Source organism: Oncorhynchus kisutch, linkage group LG23 (genome assembly GCF_002021735.2).
Source record: "Oncorhynchus kisutch isolate 150728-3 linkage group LG23, Okis_V2, whole genome shotgun sequence".
NCBI classification, from domain to species: Eukaryota; Metazoa; Chordata; class Actinopteri; order Salmoniformes; family Salmonidae; genus Oncorhynchus; species Oncorhynchus kisutch.
In genome coordinates, this window is record NC_034196.2 from 14,458,414 (window position 1) to 14,476,719 (window position 18,306).

General features: G+C 42.6%; 1 protein-coding gene across 2 annotated transcripts; it reads left to right on the forward strand.

Annotated features, from left to right (window-relative positions):
* The first annotated feature begins 1,038 nt into the window (after positions 1–1,038).
* Positions 1,039–17,495, forward strand: ska1 (spindle and kinetochore associated complex subunit 1). Of its 2 annotated transcripts, XM_031802390.1 has the most exons (13): positions 1,039–1,339; positions 2,225–2,322; positions 2,518–3,235; positions 3,480–3,921; positions 4,070–4,267; positions 5,026–5,196; positions 14,382–14,539; positions 15,485–15,576; positions 15,697–15,821; positions 15,945–16,042; positions 16,359–16,493; positions 16,612–16,781; positions 16,980–17,495. In XM_031802390.1, the coding sequence occupies exons 8-13, from the start codon at positions 15,489–15,491 to the stop codon at positions 17,126–17,128; spliced, it is 765 nt and encodes a 254-aa protein (XP_031658250.1). In that variant the 5' UTR covers positions 1,039–1,339; positions 2,225–2,322; positions 2,518–3,235; positions 3,480–3,921; positions 4,070–4,267; positions 5,026–5,196; positions 14,382–14,539; positions 15,485–15,488; the 3' UTR covers positions 17,129–17,495. The 2 variants fall into 2 exon arrangements, with proteins under 2 accessions (XP_031658250.1, XP_020313179.1); XM_020457590.2 differs by lacking the exon at positions 2,518–3,235.
* The last annotated feature ends 811 nt before the right edge of the window (positions 17,496–18,306 follow it).

Genomic DNA, 18,306 nt, shown 5'->3' on the forward strand with positions numbered 1-18,306 from the left:
ACTGGCTACCGTGAAATTCCCTTACATCGATGACTTTTTGCAAATCCAATCAGTTTTTCCACTTGATTCAAGTCATCACATATATTTGTTTTGTTGAAATGACGTGGAACCAATGTTGATTCAACCATTTTTTTGCCCAGTGGATTGTTTCATCAACCAAACCTCTCAATTGATCAAGTGTGGGTTACTAGGGCTAATATTGTAGCCTTCTCTTGAACATTGAAAGTAATAGGTTGACTAGTTGCTTAGTCCAGATGATTTACAATTACAGCAGCAGTTATTCTTCCTTGGATCGCTCAAAACCACTCATTATTATTTTATCAATCGATAGTAGCCAATGCGTAGCTGATGTGCTGATTGAGCCACTCAAGATGTTGGAGATTTCATTCACATGGTCTGTGCCTGTTAATCTTGGTTACATTCACAGACCATGTGACTTGCATTCCAGCCAGACTGGGGGCAGCCGTCTCAATCCTCAGATTGATGTGTTCGCTGGTAGCGGTGTTATTAATGGGGTGGAGGAGTTATGTCACCTGGAGGAAATATAGGCAACTGCTCGAAATTGAGCATCTGGGGAGCCATAAAGCAAAGCCTGAACCCAATCATCCACACGTATCGGGTACTGCTGCAACCACACATTATTATAGACTGTGAATGTGTATTTTTGAAACATCCAACATCATTGTTCTCTCAAACTGTATCTTGTATTTTCTGAATCCCGAATGATCTGAATCCTGGCAGCCTGTTTAGGCTATGTGGTTAAAATAGACTATTATAGGGATCATTTTACAGTACTTGGTTAATAAAACTCCAAACCCATTTGAATTATGTCAGAGAAGGCATCTCCAGTTTAGAAAAAGCACCTATGCACCAGTGACTCCAAATCGTTGAAATTATTGGAGCTGTCCAAGGTGCTCAATAAAATGTAATTAATGTGTCACCTACTGAGTGTTATCCCTTTAAATTGTGATTTTTTTGTTGTTGCACGAGATCGCAATGCGCACTTGTCTCTGATTGGCTGGTCTGTCTGACCACGTGCTGTTTTTGTAAGTCAGCGGAAACAAGGTTGTAGCTAGCTATCTGCAATTAATGGAACTAAGCGTTCTACATATGTGTATGTAATCAGTAAAGAGGACGCCTGATGGCAAGGATGTAGCTAGCTATTTTACTAGTCAGAGGCAGACTAATTCACGTGCACGTACAGTAGTTAGTGTCGACATTAGCAGGTTACTCTATCTCAATATACGGAATGCAAGCTAGATAGCTAACGTTAGTTAATCAGCATCAATCTAAAACAATAACGTTTGAAATCCTGTCTGGTGAAAGATCCATTAGCTAGGTAGGTTGTGATTCTTACTGACAACGAACGGTCATGTTTGCTGGATTGTTTGATTTCAAGATATTGTTTAGCTCGAACAACACGTTTGTGTATTTGCCCTAGCACTACACAGCTGATTCAAATAATCAAAGCTTGATGATTAAATAAAAGTTGTTAAAAAAAAAAAAAAATGTAAACCTTTATTTTACTAGGCAAGTCAGTTAAGAACAAATTCTTATTTTCAATGACGGCCTAGGAACAGTGGGTTAACTGCCTGTTCAGGGGCAGAACGACAAATTTTGTACTTTGTCAGCTCGGGGATTTGAACTTGCAACCTTTCGGTTACCAGTCCAATGCTCTAACCACTAGGCTACCCTGCCACCCCTTATTTAAGTCAGTTGTGTAGTACCAGGGCAAAATAACTCAAAGTGCACCCAGTGGAGGCTCCAGGACCGTATTTGGGAAACCCTGACATAGACGTAACACTCATCTAAATACTGTAAATCAGACCTCATCACTCTAGGTTTACACAGGGCTGAGGAAATCAGTCCTCTTATCTGCAGCATACCTTCAACACAAAGCATGTACAAGCGATTAGGGGGATCTTATACCAAACACATTACACACATACTGTACACACACTATTCAAGATTTTGAGGAAAATGTGACCAGAGCTCACGTTTTCTTTGATCAATACTATGGAATGGGATGGGGTCTGCTGTGTCATGTTCTGTGACATGGAATTCAATGAGTTAGTGAAACGTAAACATGAAAGATAAGTTGAGATAACTGCACTGAGATAAGTGCAATTCATCTCTGGGGTTTCTATTCCCAGCAACACAAACTAGAGACAGTGTGGTGATGTTCATGGTGTGTTAATATGCCCCCCTTAATGTCCTGTTTTAGACCCAGCCCGTAAGAGGAGACTAGAGGTGTGTAACAGCTCCCAGGAGAGTGGGGCATCCAACTCCAGCAAGAAACCAGCCCTCCAGGAAGATTTAGTGGTGAGTCCACTAGGGCCAGGACCATACCAGTATCGCAATACTCGTTGGTATCGAGGCAAGGAAACAAAACACAAAGCAGATTTAACTTCTTTAGGAAAACAGCCCTAATGCTGGAAACACACATCATGTTGTAATCCAGTGGCACATTTGTGCGTTGGAAAAAATATTACAATACTGGTCTCGTCCCGGTCCTAGAGTCCACCTGACTGCAGTCCAATACCTCCTTCAGCCTCCATGACAGCCCCAAACCAGGGTGGGGGTGCATACTCAGTTTACACCTGATGTGTGAGTCATCTGTGTTGAGCTAGAGATTTACTGAAGTCATTTGGCTAAAGTGCCGCGCTCAAATGCACAAGAGCCCTGTGCCCCTCCTGGAGTTTTGACCTTGAGGTTAGTGGTTTATTTCCCTGACCAAGATGATATACTGCCATCTTGCTTGTTCATTTGTTATTTGTCATCTCCAGTACAGAGGGGTAGGCTTGCGTGGGGAGGAGCTCACACTCTAATTGGCCTGTCTGCCTTCGGAATTCACGCGCCAGTGTGTTTTTGTCCAACCAAACAGATGTTTCTGAGGACGAGGGTCCAGAGCCCAGCTGGAAGAGCTGCAGACTAAGTTCCCCATTCTACAGACTAAGGCTGTAGAATCCCTCTCTACAGTGCCTGTGTTCTCTGTCACTGCAGTTCCACAACACATTCATCAATATCCCAAATGTTGGCAAATGTGAACCAAAATTGTTTGAAATGTGGGAGCTGCATATGAATAATTATTTTGACAAAAAATGTGTGCTTTTGGTTTACAACGGTGTCTATTGGTCTTATCTTGCATGCACACAAGAGCTTAGAGAACCACTTCTGGAGCATGGTAGACATTTTGAGGAAATCCTATAAGCACTGTGCAAGTTTTCAGAGGAGGGTGAGAGTTTTGTGTTTCATGGTGCATGTGTATGTGTCTGTTATGTGTGCCTGTTTATACAAAACAAAAACATGTACATTATTTTCGGTTAACTAGTTAAATCCTTTGCTGTCTTGTAGCCCTATAGTTTCATATGTTAAAAGAATAGCATCAATTTGATTTATTTGAGAAAAAAGTATTTGAGGCAATAGGTAGCCCAAATTCCCTCCCAGGTCCTGTAGACTGATTATTTTTCATTCCTTAGAGAGGTCCAGTCAAGAGGACACCCAGGCATCATCATCAGCTAGTTTTCCCCCCTAAACCTCAGCAAGCCAGGCAGCCCAAGCAGCCAAACTCCCTGGTTATCCCCCATCACTACCTCACAAGCCTACCAATGGGAGCATAATTAAGACCTTCAATAGGCTGCCCGAAGGAGCAGACAAAAGGAGGAAGGTCATTCCAGATCCAGGCACCAGCTCTGAGGATGAGGCCAGTGATGACTTTGATGTGTCTGCTGAGGGCATGGAGATGGAACTTGGATGCCTCAGGCTCAGATCAGGAGGTTGGAACAGGGTCTAATGTGAAGGGCCAGATCCTCTGGTTTTTCCAGGAGGCATCGCCGGTTGAGCTGTCTCATCTCTGGCTGCTCTGTGAAGAAGGCCCAGAAGATTGTCGAGCTTCGCCTATTTAACGAGTGGGAGAATCTGGTGAGTGGCACAAAAAACCTGTATGAACCCACACACAGTTTTCTTTTCATCGTGATTCATTACTGAATTCCCTATGTTACTATGACCTCTCCAAGTTACAGTTGAAGCCTTACTAGCTAATTGGTCTAAAGTGTGTGTGTACCCTCAGGTGGCTGTTCTCGACGGAGGGAACGGCCTCTCCACTGACCTGGTGCAGGGCTGTTGTGTGGTCCTGAGGGAACAGGACGTGGCGCGCAGCCTCTTGACCAAGTGTGAGAACATCACCAACAAGATGATGCAGGACGTGACTCAAGCGGTGGAGAGGGACAAAGGGCTTCCAGAAACAGCCTGAGATCCTCAACAGCAAGTGGGTTTAGCTGCTGGTTTTATACTAATCTCATTGACATACACATTCAGATATTTATGTAGAATGATTTTCATAGACAAACACAATCTAATACATGTAAATAATTGATAATGGCACCGACAGAGAGGGCTGCCTTGCTTTTAGTTCTTGGTAAACTATGGAGTATTTAGTTTTTTTAATGTATTATTCCTTACATTGTTAGTCCAGAACATTTTTGTGTTATTACATACAGCCGGAAATAACTATTCTTACTTCCATTCCTTTACTTAGATTTGTGTGTATTGGGTATATGTTGTGAAATTGTTAGATATTACTCCACTGTTGGAGCTAGAAACACAAGCATTTCGCTACACCCGCAATAACATCTGCTAAACACGTGTATGTGACCAATAACATTTGATTTGATTTGATGTACATAGGTAGTTTTGAACGCACACACACACACACACACATCCTTCTGTTACTTTGACCTCTCCTGGTTCCAGTTGAAGCCTTATCAGCTAATTGGTCAAAATTGTCTGACTCTGCTATACCAGAACAACCTGAGTGGAATCCTTGCTGATGAAATGGCGAGTTGTTATTCCTGACCAGTCTCCAACAGTTTATTTCAGCTCCTCTGAGACTCGGCACACATGGCATGACAACAGATGAAATCCTGTGTTAATGTGATTGGGAAGCGGGGCTCTCTTTTTGTTGTGCCAATCCAGTCTCTGTAAATCAGTGTTTGTAATGAACCACCTCCTGTCTTCTGTTGGCAGGGTTTGGGGGAAGACCATCCAGGCCATCTCGTTCCTGTTTCCTTGTTAAAGCAAGGAACAACAATTGTAAAGAATCCACGTTACCATGGAAACAGAGTCAACTGCACAAATGCCCGGCTGTCCCGTCTTCAATCAGCTGTTAGTTCGGTCTTGCTTCTCTGGTGTACTATGGTGAGTGACTCATCTGTTCAACCTGAGTGGTGGGACACATCATACTGTCGCCATCATGGTTAAGGCTTAACATTGATTTGATTATACAGATTTCAACCTGTTGGTTTAAGTCACCAGAAGTGAAAGGATTCCCAAATATAGATTCAGTTTAGATTGTCCTATTTATATTGTGTGTGTGTATATGGTCTGTGGAGGATGGCAGGTTCTTTCGATATGATATTCTCAACAAATGGGTCGACTACAACATAATAATTTCCCGTAAGTCCAAAATCGGTTATGTAAGAATGACTATACACAGAAGTACACTCGAGTCTATTAAACTACAGGTTCACATCCTACTGTGTTAGCTAACTGCTGGGTGTCTTCTGAGCGAGACACTTAGCCTAAGTGCCTCTGGAAATATCCAGGGGAATTAGTGGAGATCTTGTAAAACCATCAGCCGTGTAAGTCACCCCAGCCAGGTTTCTGCTAACACTCCAATAATGATAATATATTCAGCGTTTGAATGAACCTGAAAAGGTCTTTGTAAGCTGAACCTGTGACTCATTCATTATTCATGGTAGTCAAGTGGTTGCCATGCCTCACAGACTACTTGTGGGAACCTTGTGTGGCTCCTTGAGCTGCCGTGTGTCTGCTGCCAGCTACGCTCTGACTATCGCCAAATGACCGCAGCCTGTCCCGAAAGCACAGAACGCCGAGCATGAGCTGAAGAACATGAGCTTCGCTGCTCTACTGCCACCTCTTGGCCATCAACATCAGTACATTGCTAGAGGCACCGGGAGAGGGAGGGCTTTCATTGGTCATCTTGGTTGAAACAGCAGAGAGGAAGAGGTGAAGTGATAGGTTTTACTCTGCCCAAAATCTGTCCACGAAAATAAATCCACAAAGTGAGGAATTTTTGTATGGGGGTCAATGAGAGAGTGTCGAAATTGGTCAACAAAACATTGAATTGCTAATTTGCTCCATGAGGCTTATTTGAGTGAATAGAAGTTTCATAATGGTTAGGTTGTTACGAATGCACTGATGAGAGAGAGATATAATATGTTTTGGCATTGAGGGCTTCCACTATCTTAAAATAGTCAACTGGGTGGGGATTCCTATGAGTTGGGAGCAATCAGCCAATGAAGAAGAAGGAAATGTACTATTTTAAAATGGAGATATGCTCAACTTCTAAAATCTTAACAACTTGGACGTGCTCACATTTCCTGATTTCCTTGTCCCAAATGTTTCATTCCGTCCATCCTCAACCCCAGGACGTGGCTGCTCACAATACACAATGATTCCCCAGTTGATCCTGCCATGCTTTTCTCCGTTGTCATAGGGGGGAAATGCTGACGTAAGTTAAGATTTTAGAAGTTGTCTAGTGTATGACCAACATTCTGGGCCATGAGTGACAAGAAGCAGCTGCTCTACAACACCTTGATGCAGAAGCTATAGGGATCCACCAATGGAGAGAGTATGTTAGGGAGAGGAATAATGAGAGAAAGGTATCTTGGTCATTTGAAAAGTGATAATATACTTAAGGGAATCCTAAAAAGCCAAACAAGTTTAATTTTAAGATGCACAGGTTAACTGATTTAAGACCATAGCATGTGTCCATGTGTCTTCAGAGAGAGAACTGACCAATGGGATGATACTCATCTTCTGCACATTTATCACTCCAGTGTTTAATTGCTATATTGTAATTATTTTGCCACTATGGCCTATTCATTGCCTTACCTCCCTTATCCTACCTCATTTGCACACACTGTACATAGACTTTTTCTATTGAATTATTGACTGGATGTTTGTTTATTCCATGTGTAACTGTGTTGTTTGTGTTACACTGCTTTGCTTTATCTTGGCCAGGTCGCAGTTTTAAATGAGAACTTGTTCTCAACTGGCCTACCTGGTTAAATAAAGGTGAAATAAATAAAAACAGTTGAAAAAGATGGTCAATCATCCACTGCTGCACCGGTAGCATTATACCACTACTAAACTGACTGCTATGAGTGACTCATGCTCAAGGTCAAGCCTGAACACAGTTTGTAACTGCTATTGGCAGTTCTACCTCCACTACCACTAATATGAAAGTAACTGCTGTTTCGTCTACTGCTACCACTACAGCAACTGCTGTTGATGGGGCTTCTGGAAGCTAAGGGTATTACAGTGTGTTTTGGTCAGTCTGTAATTGCTTTGACTCTTGACCCGACCCACCGTGACGCAGACCCAGTGCTGACCAAGGAGGATATGGACGTCATGACAGACTTTGAGCTGCACCGGCTCTGTCTGCAGTACCTGTCCGTACAAGACTGTCAGCTGAACACAGACATGCTCCTGGACTCAGGAAAACTCAGCCTGCTCACACAGCTTCTGACCTCTCTCAAAAACAAAGTGTGAAAGTGGAGTGGAAGTTGAACAAATGGAGACAGCTTCTTTATTATGCGCTAGTATGCCTCACCTGTAATGAACCAGCTATAGCCTTCTCCATTGCCCTCCCTGGGGGTTTCTCCCCCCCCCCCCCCATAAAACCAGTCACTCTTTTATTCCCCGTTCCTCTACCTTTGTCAGACACTCCATCTCTTCCCTGCTCTCAATCACAATCACTCTTTCCTTGGCTTTTCCTCTTCTAACATGCAGTCAACCACATTTCTCTCTGATCCCTCCAGTCCAGTAGTCATTAATCACAGTGACTGTGTTCCTCTGTCAGGGGGATAGAGTGGTGCTTTTCAGCCAGTTCACCATGATGCTGGACATTCTAGGAGATGTTCCCGAAGCACGTGAAGCATCGCTACATTCGATTGGATGGGTCAACACCCATGTCTGACAGGTAGGAATTGTCTGATGAATCAGGGCGTTGTACTCTGTCCCTAGATTTTCAAATTTGCTAACATGCATTGGTCAAAACTGAAGTCACATTGTCAAAACTCTTCACACAGTCAGTGAAACAGAAGTGTATGTGGACCAATCTGTGAATCATTTTTCATTTGCTTTCACACAAAATGCATTCAATGACCACATTCTCCGAAATCCATGAACTCTTTTCTCATTCATACTCCACCACCTGCAAAACTATATATTTGTAGCACATGTTTTCAAATGCTGTTTCCAAAACTGTTAAAAACACATTCAAAACAGAATGATGGCAAAGGTTGTGCATTTCTGCAGTAACCAGATTGAAACATATAGAAAATCTCAGCAGAATATTTAATCATTCTAAACACAGCTGATGGCAATTTCAGCTGAAAGCCTACTCACGTATCCTGTTTTTAGTCTCGTTACCAAACAGACAAAAGAAGATGGCTTCGGAATGATTTAGTTCGGAAACATGAATCAAGGAAGACAGGTTGGTGGGGAAAGAAGAGTGGCAGAGAGAGAGAGAATGCATGGAGGACAAAGGAGAGGAAGACCAAGAGCGGTGGTCTCTGGCGAGATAAGAGCCACAATTATTGATCATGTTGTATACCAGCCTCTCTTCTCTGAGAGAAGGGTGAAGCAGTGAACGTGTGAAAGAACTCCGGTATCAATATGTCCAGGGAAGTTGTCCAATAACCAAAACAGGGTACATACACAGCTATGCATAATGTAAAGTACTGTAAAACTGTGGATTTACTGTATTTTAGAGAGTAATGGAGATGGAAGTCAGGCAAACTGCACATCGTTGTGCTGACCGTGGATGTCCCAGGCCAGAGAGGAGCTAACATCACAATGTGTGCAGCACTGTCCAATGATGGTTTGCTGTGTCACATACCACTCATTGGCTCCTACAATACAGAGGCTAATTTATTTTCTGGATGACCTGCATAATCTACTTGTGCCAGTGGAGGAGAGAGGGGCAGGAAACTCCCCTACCTTCGTTGTTGTGTGGGATAATGTGATATTCCACCACTCTGCTGCAGTCACAGACTGTTTTGCTGCACATCCCAGGATGTCAGTACTATTCCTGTCTCCATACTCCCCCTTCCTAAACCCCATAGAGGAGTTTTTCTCAGCGTGGAGGTGGAAGGTTTATGACCACCATCCACATGACCAGATGTCCTTACTGGATGCCATGAATGCGGGGGCTGTGGAGACACTTCTCCTGAAGACTGGCAGGGTGTGGAGACACTTCTCCTGAAGACTGCCAGGGTGTGGAGATACTTCTCCTGAAGACTGCCAGGGTGTGGAGACACTTCTCCTGAAGACTGCCAGGGTGTGGAGACACTTCTCCTGAAGACTGCCAGGGTGTGGAGACACTTCTCCTGAAGACTGCCAGGGTGTGGAGATACTTCTCCTAAAGACTGCCAGGGTGTGGAGACACTTCTCCTGAAGACTGCCAGGGTGTGGAGACACTTCTCCTGAAGACTGCCAGGGTGTGGAGACACTTCTCCTGAAGACTGCCAGGGTGTGGAGACACTTCTCCTGAAGACTGCCAGGGTGTGGAGACACTTCTCCTGAAGACTGCCAGGGTGTGGAGACACTTCTCCTGAAGACTGCCAGGGTTGGATTAGACATTCCAGAAGATACTTTCCAAGATGCATCGCCAAAGACATAAGATGTGATGTTGATGAGAACTTGTGGCCAAATGCAGGAGAGGGGTAGAACTAGAACCTTCACAGTTCTGTACAGTATAAGTGATTATACAATACAAAATCAAATCAAATTTTATTTGTCACATACACATGGTTAGCAGATGTTAATGCAAGTGTAGCGAAATGCTTGCGCTTCTAGTTCCGACAATGCAGTAATAACCAACGAGTAATCTAACCTAACAATTCCACAACTACTACCTTATACACACAAGTGTAAAGGGATAAAGAATATGTACATAAAGATATATGAATGAGTGATGGTACAGAACGGCATAGGCAAGATGCAGTAGATGGTATCGAGTACAGTATATACATATGAGATGAGTAATGTAGGGTATGTAAACAAAGTGGCATAGTTTAAAGTGGCTAGTGATACATGTATTACATAAATATGCAGTAGATGATATAGAGTACAGTATATACATATGAGATGGGTAATGTAGGGTATGTAAGCATTATATTAAGTGTCATTGTTTAAAGTGGCTAGTGATACATTTTTTACATCAATTTCCATTATTAAAGTGGCTGGAGTTGAGTCGGTATGTTGGCAGCAGCCACTCAATGTTAGTGGTGGCTGTTTAACAGTCTGATGGCCTTGAGATAGAAGCTGTTTTTCAGTCTCTTGGTCCCTGCTTTGATGCACCTGTACTGACCTCGCCTTCTGGATGATAGCGGGGTGAACAGGCAGTGGCTCGGGTGGTTGTTGTCCTTGTTGATCTTTATGGCCTTCCTGTGACATCGGGTGGTGTAGGTGTCCTGGAGGGCCGGTAGTTTGCCCCCGGTGATGCGTTGTGCAGACCTCACTACCTTCTGGAGAGCCTTGCGGTTGTGGGCGGAGCAGTTGCCATACCAGGCGGTGATACATGTTGTTTTTTGTCATTATTATTGCAGCCCTGGAATTTCAGGAATTTGTTTTTTGTTTCAACTTTTTATTTTTCACAAGTAAATTACTATATGCAAAGATATAGAGAAAAAAAAGTATATTGAAGCAAATTGCTGCATTTCTGATTCAATCTTGTTATATATACTATAGTCAATCAAATGAAAAGCTGTTATTCTTATTCTGTAATGAAATACTGATTTATGTGAAAAATCATTCAAACTTAAAAGAGAAAAGTTAATTTATGTAATGCTCCCTGTTAGTGTTTTTTAGGTCAGTGTGTTATGAGTGACAATGTATGCTTTCTGAGTGAAAATTGTTGCCAGTGTTATGGTCGAACGAGCTTATTTTGAGACATGTATAAATTGTTTTGGTGGTTTGAGTTTTGTAGGTGAGATTAACTGTTTGGCCAAGATGAATGTTGGTAATGCAGACTGAAGTGTTTTGAATAAGTGGCTGCAAACCGATTCTTTAGCTCCCAAGTCTCTCCCATCCTCTTGTAGAATAATTTTAATTGGCCAGTGCAAGACAGAGCTGACATCTTTGAGTTCTTAATGTCTACGAAGGCTGGAGGCCTGGGCATCAACCTGACCTCAGCCTATATGGTCATGTTGCACGACATCGAATGCAACCCCTATAATGATAGGCAGGGAGAGGACTGCTGTCACAAGGTCAGTGAGGAGGGGGAAACTGTTTACACACAAGCATTTTGCTAACGTTACCCACCATACCCAGGCTATGTGCTTTTTTTGTGTGCTTCCGTTGAGCTTGTGTTGCTCATACACTAGATGTGAGTTTATATGCCCAATAGTAAAATTGTCACCTTTATGTTGCAGGACATTGAACGTCATCGAGCGTTAAGGACTCTATAGAGGACATGACTGCCTCAGTCCCAGGATAGTGAGCTCACTGCCCACTCCTAACTCACATGAACCACAATATACTGTACCTCGCATGCTCATACCAACACAACAGCGTTCATTTTCATATTGCCTGCCAATGAACATGGTCTCTGACAGTTGATTATAGATTTTACGGGCTAAAACTAGATGCATTTTATTTGTCAGGAGATGAGGACTCGATACCAGAGTACATGGCCTCCCTTCTGAAGGCATCATATTTTTCTATGGTATATTGGCCTTCACACAATTTATTGTGCATCCCACCACCACATACTGTGCGGGACGGAAACAAGATTCCCAAAAATGTAACAAAATACCACAAGAAAACGACCAAAAAATAAATGAACTAAACAACTAATCTGTGAAAAAATAAAACAGATCTGATCCCTATACAGGCTCAAGGGAAACCTGGGAGGATGGGTCTTCCAGCGCCAGTACCCCTTGCAAGTCTTCAGATAAAATACTTAAGTCCCAAAAACGTTTCTGCCGCAGCCACAAAGTTTCTTATACTTCATTGAGGAGTGTGCCATACAGTTTATAACTATGGCAATGAATTCCTCAAAATCCACCTTTTTGACCTTTTTGACGGTGTCTTTTGACTGGCAGCAAACATTTACCACAGGCTGTGGTGCATCCACTACCATATCTTCACTGGCATCACTTGTTTTCTCAATTCTTTTAACTGCCATCGCATAGGAGATTCGATTGACCGCTCAAACTTTTGCCATCTCAATCTCCTTCACGCTTACAGGGCACTCAGGAACTCGGGATCATGATCCCCACCACAAACACCGTCGTCCTTCTACACACTGTTCTTCAATATACTCTGTCCGTCTGCCCACAATTAAAACATTGACAAATCCTTTACAATTCTTACACTACAGTGGTTTGGGAACGAAAGCTCTTACGGCGTATCTTACATAACCAAGCTTCACATGCGTAGGTATTTGCTCTTCATCAAAAAACAAACAGACCGACAGACTTAATTATTTTTCTCCATTGACCAAGGGGGTCAGACGACGGGCACCAACCACACCAGGAATGCTTTCCGGTATTCAACCTGAATATCTGTCGTCACCCCTGAGATGAGTCCTTTGACGGGTGCTCTACTCAGAAGTTCAAAACACAAAACGTCTTTGGATGTAAGGATTATTTTGAGGCTCACTGCAATCTTCCACTGTTCTTAAGAAATACAATTAATCAAAGTAAGACCACTCCTGGTCACTCTGATAGACTCCACTTTTCCCAGCGCATACTTTACCATTTAACACCTCAAAACAGGTTTTCCCACAACAGTGCTTTGGGAAAGTATTCAGACCCCTTGACTTTTCAAATTTTATGTTACAGCCTTATAATATTGATGAAATAAAAACAAATCCTCAGCAATCTACACACAATACCCCATAATGAAAGTGAAAACAGTTTTGTAGAAATTTTACCAAATTAATTCAATTGAAAACAGATACCTTATTTACATAAGTATTCAGACCCTTTGCTATGAGCCTCGAAATTGAGCTCAGGTGCATCCTGTTTCCATTGATCATTCTTGATGTTTCTATATCAGTGTAAAAACCAAGCCATGAGGTCGAAGGAATTGTCCGTAGAGCTCAGATACAGGATTGTGTCAAGAGACAGGACTGGGGAAGGGTACCAATACATTTCTGTAGCATGGAAAGTCCCCAAGAACACAGTGCCCTCTATCATTCTTAAATGGAAGAAGTTTGGAACCGCCAAGACCCTTCCTAGAGCTGGTTGCCCGGCCAAACTGAGCAATTGGGGGAGAAGGGCTTTCTTCAGGGAGGTGACCAAGAACCTGATGGTCACTGACAGAGCTCTAGAGTTCCTCTGTGGAGATGGCAGAACTTTCCAGAAAGACACCATCTCTGCAGCACTCCACCAATCAGGCCTTTATAGTAGAGTGGACAGAAGGAAACCACTCCTCAGTAAAAGGCACATGACAGCCCGCTTGGAGTTTGCCAAAAGGTACCTAAAGACTCGCAGACCATGAGAAACAAGATTCTGTGGTCTGATTAAACCAAGATTGAACACTTGGGCCTGAATTCCAAGCTTCACATCTGGAGGAAACCTGTCACCATCCCTATGGTGAAGCATGGAGGTGGCAGCATCATGCTGTGGGGATGTTTTTCAGCGTCAGGGACTGGGAGACTAGTCAGGATCAAGGGAAAGATTAACGGAGCAAAGTATAGAGATCCTCCTGACCGTTGTGCAGATCTGATCCGTAACTACAGAAAACGGTTGGTTGAGTTTATTGCTGCCAAAGGAGGGTCAACCAGTTATTAAATCCAAGGGTTCACATACTTTTTCCACCTTACACTGAATGTTTACATGGTGTGTTCAATAAAGACATGAAAACATATAATTGTTTATTAGTTTAAGCAGACTGTTTGTCTATTGTTGTGACTTAGATTAAGTTCAGATGAAATTTTATGACCAATTTATGCAGAAATCCAGGTAATTCCAAAGGGTTCACATACGTTTTCTTGCCACTGGAGCTCGACGGTGTGCTTCATTCGAGCTCCGCATACTCTTCCGCTGTCTTTTCCTTCTTCCGAAGGCATCACTGGGGCTTTATCTGTTCGCCTGGAGGGGTCCTCACGGTTGTTGATTTATCAGGGTATTCAGAGCCATGGCTGCAGTGGGGTACTGCAGTTTCGCAAGCCCCCCTGTCAATTATTAAAAACATTTTACGAAAACATTTTGTTTTAGGAAAACAATTACTGCAATTCTCCAAATGTTGCCATGGGGCAGGTAGACCATGTGCAGGTGTATAGCCAGTCTCATGCTGTTCTACAAATGTTGCCATGAGGCTGAGGAAATGTTACTGTTTTAAAGATTGGCAGGGCATTCCGTCTGGTTGGCTGCGCAGCTGCGTTGCAGCAGTGATCATTCTGAACACAGCGGTAAGATTCGAATCGTGCCCGGGTGAGGGAGGTTGAAGAACAGAACATTAGCTATCTCGGAAACAGTCAACTACGAGTTGATAACTTTAGGTAAGTTACTCTCAGTGTTACTTGGATTTTTAACGTGTTTTTGACTAACTGGGCGGTTGAGCCAGTGTGGATTCAGATAAGCTAGCTAGCTAACTATCTAGCTAGTTAACGTTAGCTAACTTAGCTAGCCATCGTTGTGACTACATTTAAAAATAAAAAAAAGTAATATTATTTAACCTTTATTTAACTAGGAAAGTCCGTTAAGAACACATTTTTATTTAAAATGACGGTCTACCAAAAGGCATCCTGCAGGGACGGTGGCAGGGGTTAAAAAAAAAAAACGAAACACGCATCACGACAAGAGACAACACTATGTTATATACGTAAAGACATAAGACAACAACATAGCATTGTAGCAGCACAAAACATGGTACAAACATTATTTGGCACAGGGCAAGAAGGTAAAGACAACAGTACATCACGCGAAGCAGCCGTAATTGTCAGTAAGTGTTCATGATTGAACTCAATGTGGTTGAATGCAGCCAGCTACTCTCAAAATTAATATATTGAGCTAGATAGGATTGACAGTCTAGGAGGAGGTTGACTATGTATTTCCACTTCCTGGCTAGTCCCCCCCCCCCCCCCCCCAAAAAAAACTTTACATATAACTAACAACTGTAAGAATGTTGTAAAGCTTCAAATACGTTCTTTATTGGCAACTGTTACTTGTAACGTCTTTAGAAAGGCATTGTTTTCCTGAAGCTTTGTTTTTTGAGACATAAGACATCAAGCGACAACAAAAACAAACAATGGGGTAATATGAACCGTTATATTTTGGGTTATGATAGTGGAAGGCATTTAATAAGCCCATGAGGCATTTAGGCTAAGGCATTCTTCAAGATTCAAATGTCAAAATGTACGTTGACTGAACAGCAGGAAGTCTTCCAGCCTGTGCCTTTTTTCATTTTATTGAACAGCTGGGCCTTTTCCCATTTTCTTTTTCAGCAATATGAGTCATTGTGAGCTTGAGGATATAACCCTGCACTTGAATGACAGGATTTCATCCACAAGACGTGTCTTGGAGCTGCGGACAATTGGTATGATGAACTGAGATGTGTGTGTGTGTGTGTGTGTGTGTGTATATATTTCAGCTAACAGGAACTCAATGGTTTTGCATATTTAATTTAAACTTATCATGAATTATTCCCTATTTTCAGCAAAAGATCAAGACAAGCGGGTCATTCTAGGGAAGATAGGACAAGATATCCTTGCAATAGATGGACTCCTTGACCAGTTTGAGAAAAGTGTTGGCCGCCAAAAAGACCTACTGAAGCATTTAAAGGTATTTCATGCATTCTTCACAATACATTTTTAGATGGGTCCTTTTAGCTTGTCTGGATTGCAATATCTTTAAGTGTTCTATTTGTACTGTATGTCAGTGTAAAATTAGTTTTTTGTTTCACAGGAACTAGAGGGATTCTTTGAGGAGGATGTGCAGGATGGAAAGAACCTTAGGGACAACATGCCCACACACATGCCCAGGAAGGGACAGCCAGCAGTCCAGTAAGGAGTGTGTGTGTGTGTTGGAGGATGTAATTTTTTATTTATTTAACTAGGCAAAGTCAGTTAAGAAAATATCTTATTTACAATGACGGCCAAACCGTTACGACGCTGGGCCAGTTGTGTGCCGCCCTATGGGACTCCCAATCACAGCCGGTTGTGATACAGGCTGGAATTGAACCAGCATCTGTAGTGACGCCTCTAACACTGAGATGCAGTGCCTTAGACTGCTGCGCCACTTGGGAGCCCAGAGGAGAAGCTACTGAGTACAAACCAAGTAAATGTGTTGTCCTCTTTTGCCCCTCCTTTGATATCCCAGTGGAATAGGGTCTGCGGGTCAGAGTGGACCTGTGAATGTGCAGGCAGTCCAGCAGGTTCACACCAGGAAAACCTCCAAAAACCAGATCAGAGAGATGGAATTCATCACCAGCCCAGAGTTTGATACCATCCCTCAGTGAGTCTTCCTCAGCAGCACTATATCCACATACTGCAATGCAGCTTTATTTATTTAAAAGTTTTTTTTCTTTATTGTTATTGTAAGATATCTTTCCTCTGTAACTCTCTCTCTCTAGGTACATGAAAGGCCGTTTGACATATGAACAGCTAAACACTGCTGTGGAAAGCATTAACACAGCCGTAACAGGGAAGTACAAGATCTTGAACCAGCCAGCAAAAACCCTTAATAATGCCACACGCAAGCTTCATCAACGATATAAGGAGGAAGAGAACAAGGACACAAAAGGTACCTCAGTCAAACTACTCTGTTCTAAAGAAGGCTCTCTGTTTTGCTGTTTTTTGACACACAACAAGGTTGGTCATTGCATTGAGTAATTGTCTCTAAACAAGGGCCATTATCTTCTCTAACCCAGATGGCATTGTTAGGACAACCTGCATACTAATGGAAACAAACTATCACACTACTCCTCTGTGTTCCCTACAGGTCTGTTTTTCATTGTAGAGGCTGATATTAAAGAGTTCACTCAGATGAAGGTGGACAAGCGCTTCCAGAGCATCCTCAGCATGCTGCGTCACTGCCAGCGTCTGCGAGAACAGCGAGGGGGAGGTATCACACGCTACGTCCTGCTGTGAAAGGAGCAGAGATGGAGAAAGGGGGGTTGTCACTGAGCTTGATCTGAATATATTGAGTTGTCCTCTGTCTCTAGCATGATCGGCTACAACATCTGTCATATTGACCTAGGGAGGGGTGAAAATACAACAAATAATAATATTGAGAATAGTAGTTGTGGCTCAAAACATATATGTACCTAGTGAAGAATAATTGTTTGGGGTGGGTGGAGGTTAGTATTTGAACGTAGTTTCATTCATGCAATTTATTTTTTAAATTCAAAGTGTGTTTTAGCTCATTTGAATTGTATCATCAATGTGACTCTGTCCATAACAACCATGTTTTATATAGGTAGAAAGGCAATAAATATATATATTTTTTCAAATAATAGTTAAACAAATCTTTTGGATCAGTTATTATAGTAATGTAAATTGTGTGCAATGTGTAAGAATCTCTTTCCAGGTACCACTTGATGCACATAATAAGATGTATCTTATTCTTCCCTACAAGGATGTGCATTTGTTTTTTATAAGGGCACTGTGTGTTTGATTTGATGTTTGATCCTTTTGGTTACTAATTTTAGCTGTATAAGTTAACATTTCACCAGTTTCAGTTAGGCATCTTTATTTTGGATGTCACATTTGCCCTTGTTCAAGACATTACGTTGAACTAGGGACTAGCTACATACATGTCACATGCCTAGGCAGTGTCATATGGAAAGTTTGGTGGAGAAGGAATAATGGTCTGGGGCTGTTTTTCATGGCTTGGGCTAGGCCCCTTTATTCCAGTGAAGGAAAACCTTAACGCTATAGCATACAATGACACTCTTCCAACTTTGTGGCAATATTTTGGGCAAGGCCCTTTCCTGTTCCAGCATGACAATGCCCCTGTGCACAAAGCAAGGTCCAAATGGTTTGTTGAGATCCGCGTGGAAGAACCTGACTGGCCTGCACAGAACACCTGATCTCAACCCCTTCGAACGCCTTTGGGATGAATTGTGAAGCCGACCTCGAGCAAGGTCTAATCGCCCAACGTCAGTGCCCGACCTCACTAATGCTCTTGTGGCTGAATGGAAGCAAGTCCTGGCAGCAATGTTCCAACATCTAGTGGAAAGCCTTCCCGTAAGAGTGGAGGCTGTTATAGCAGCAAAGGGGGGGCCAACTCCATTTTAATGACCATGATTTTGGAATGAGATGTTCGA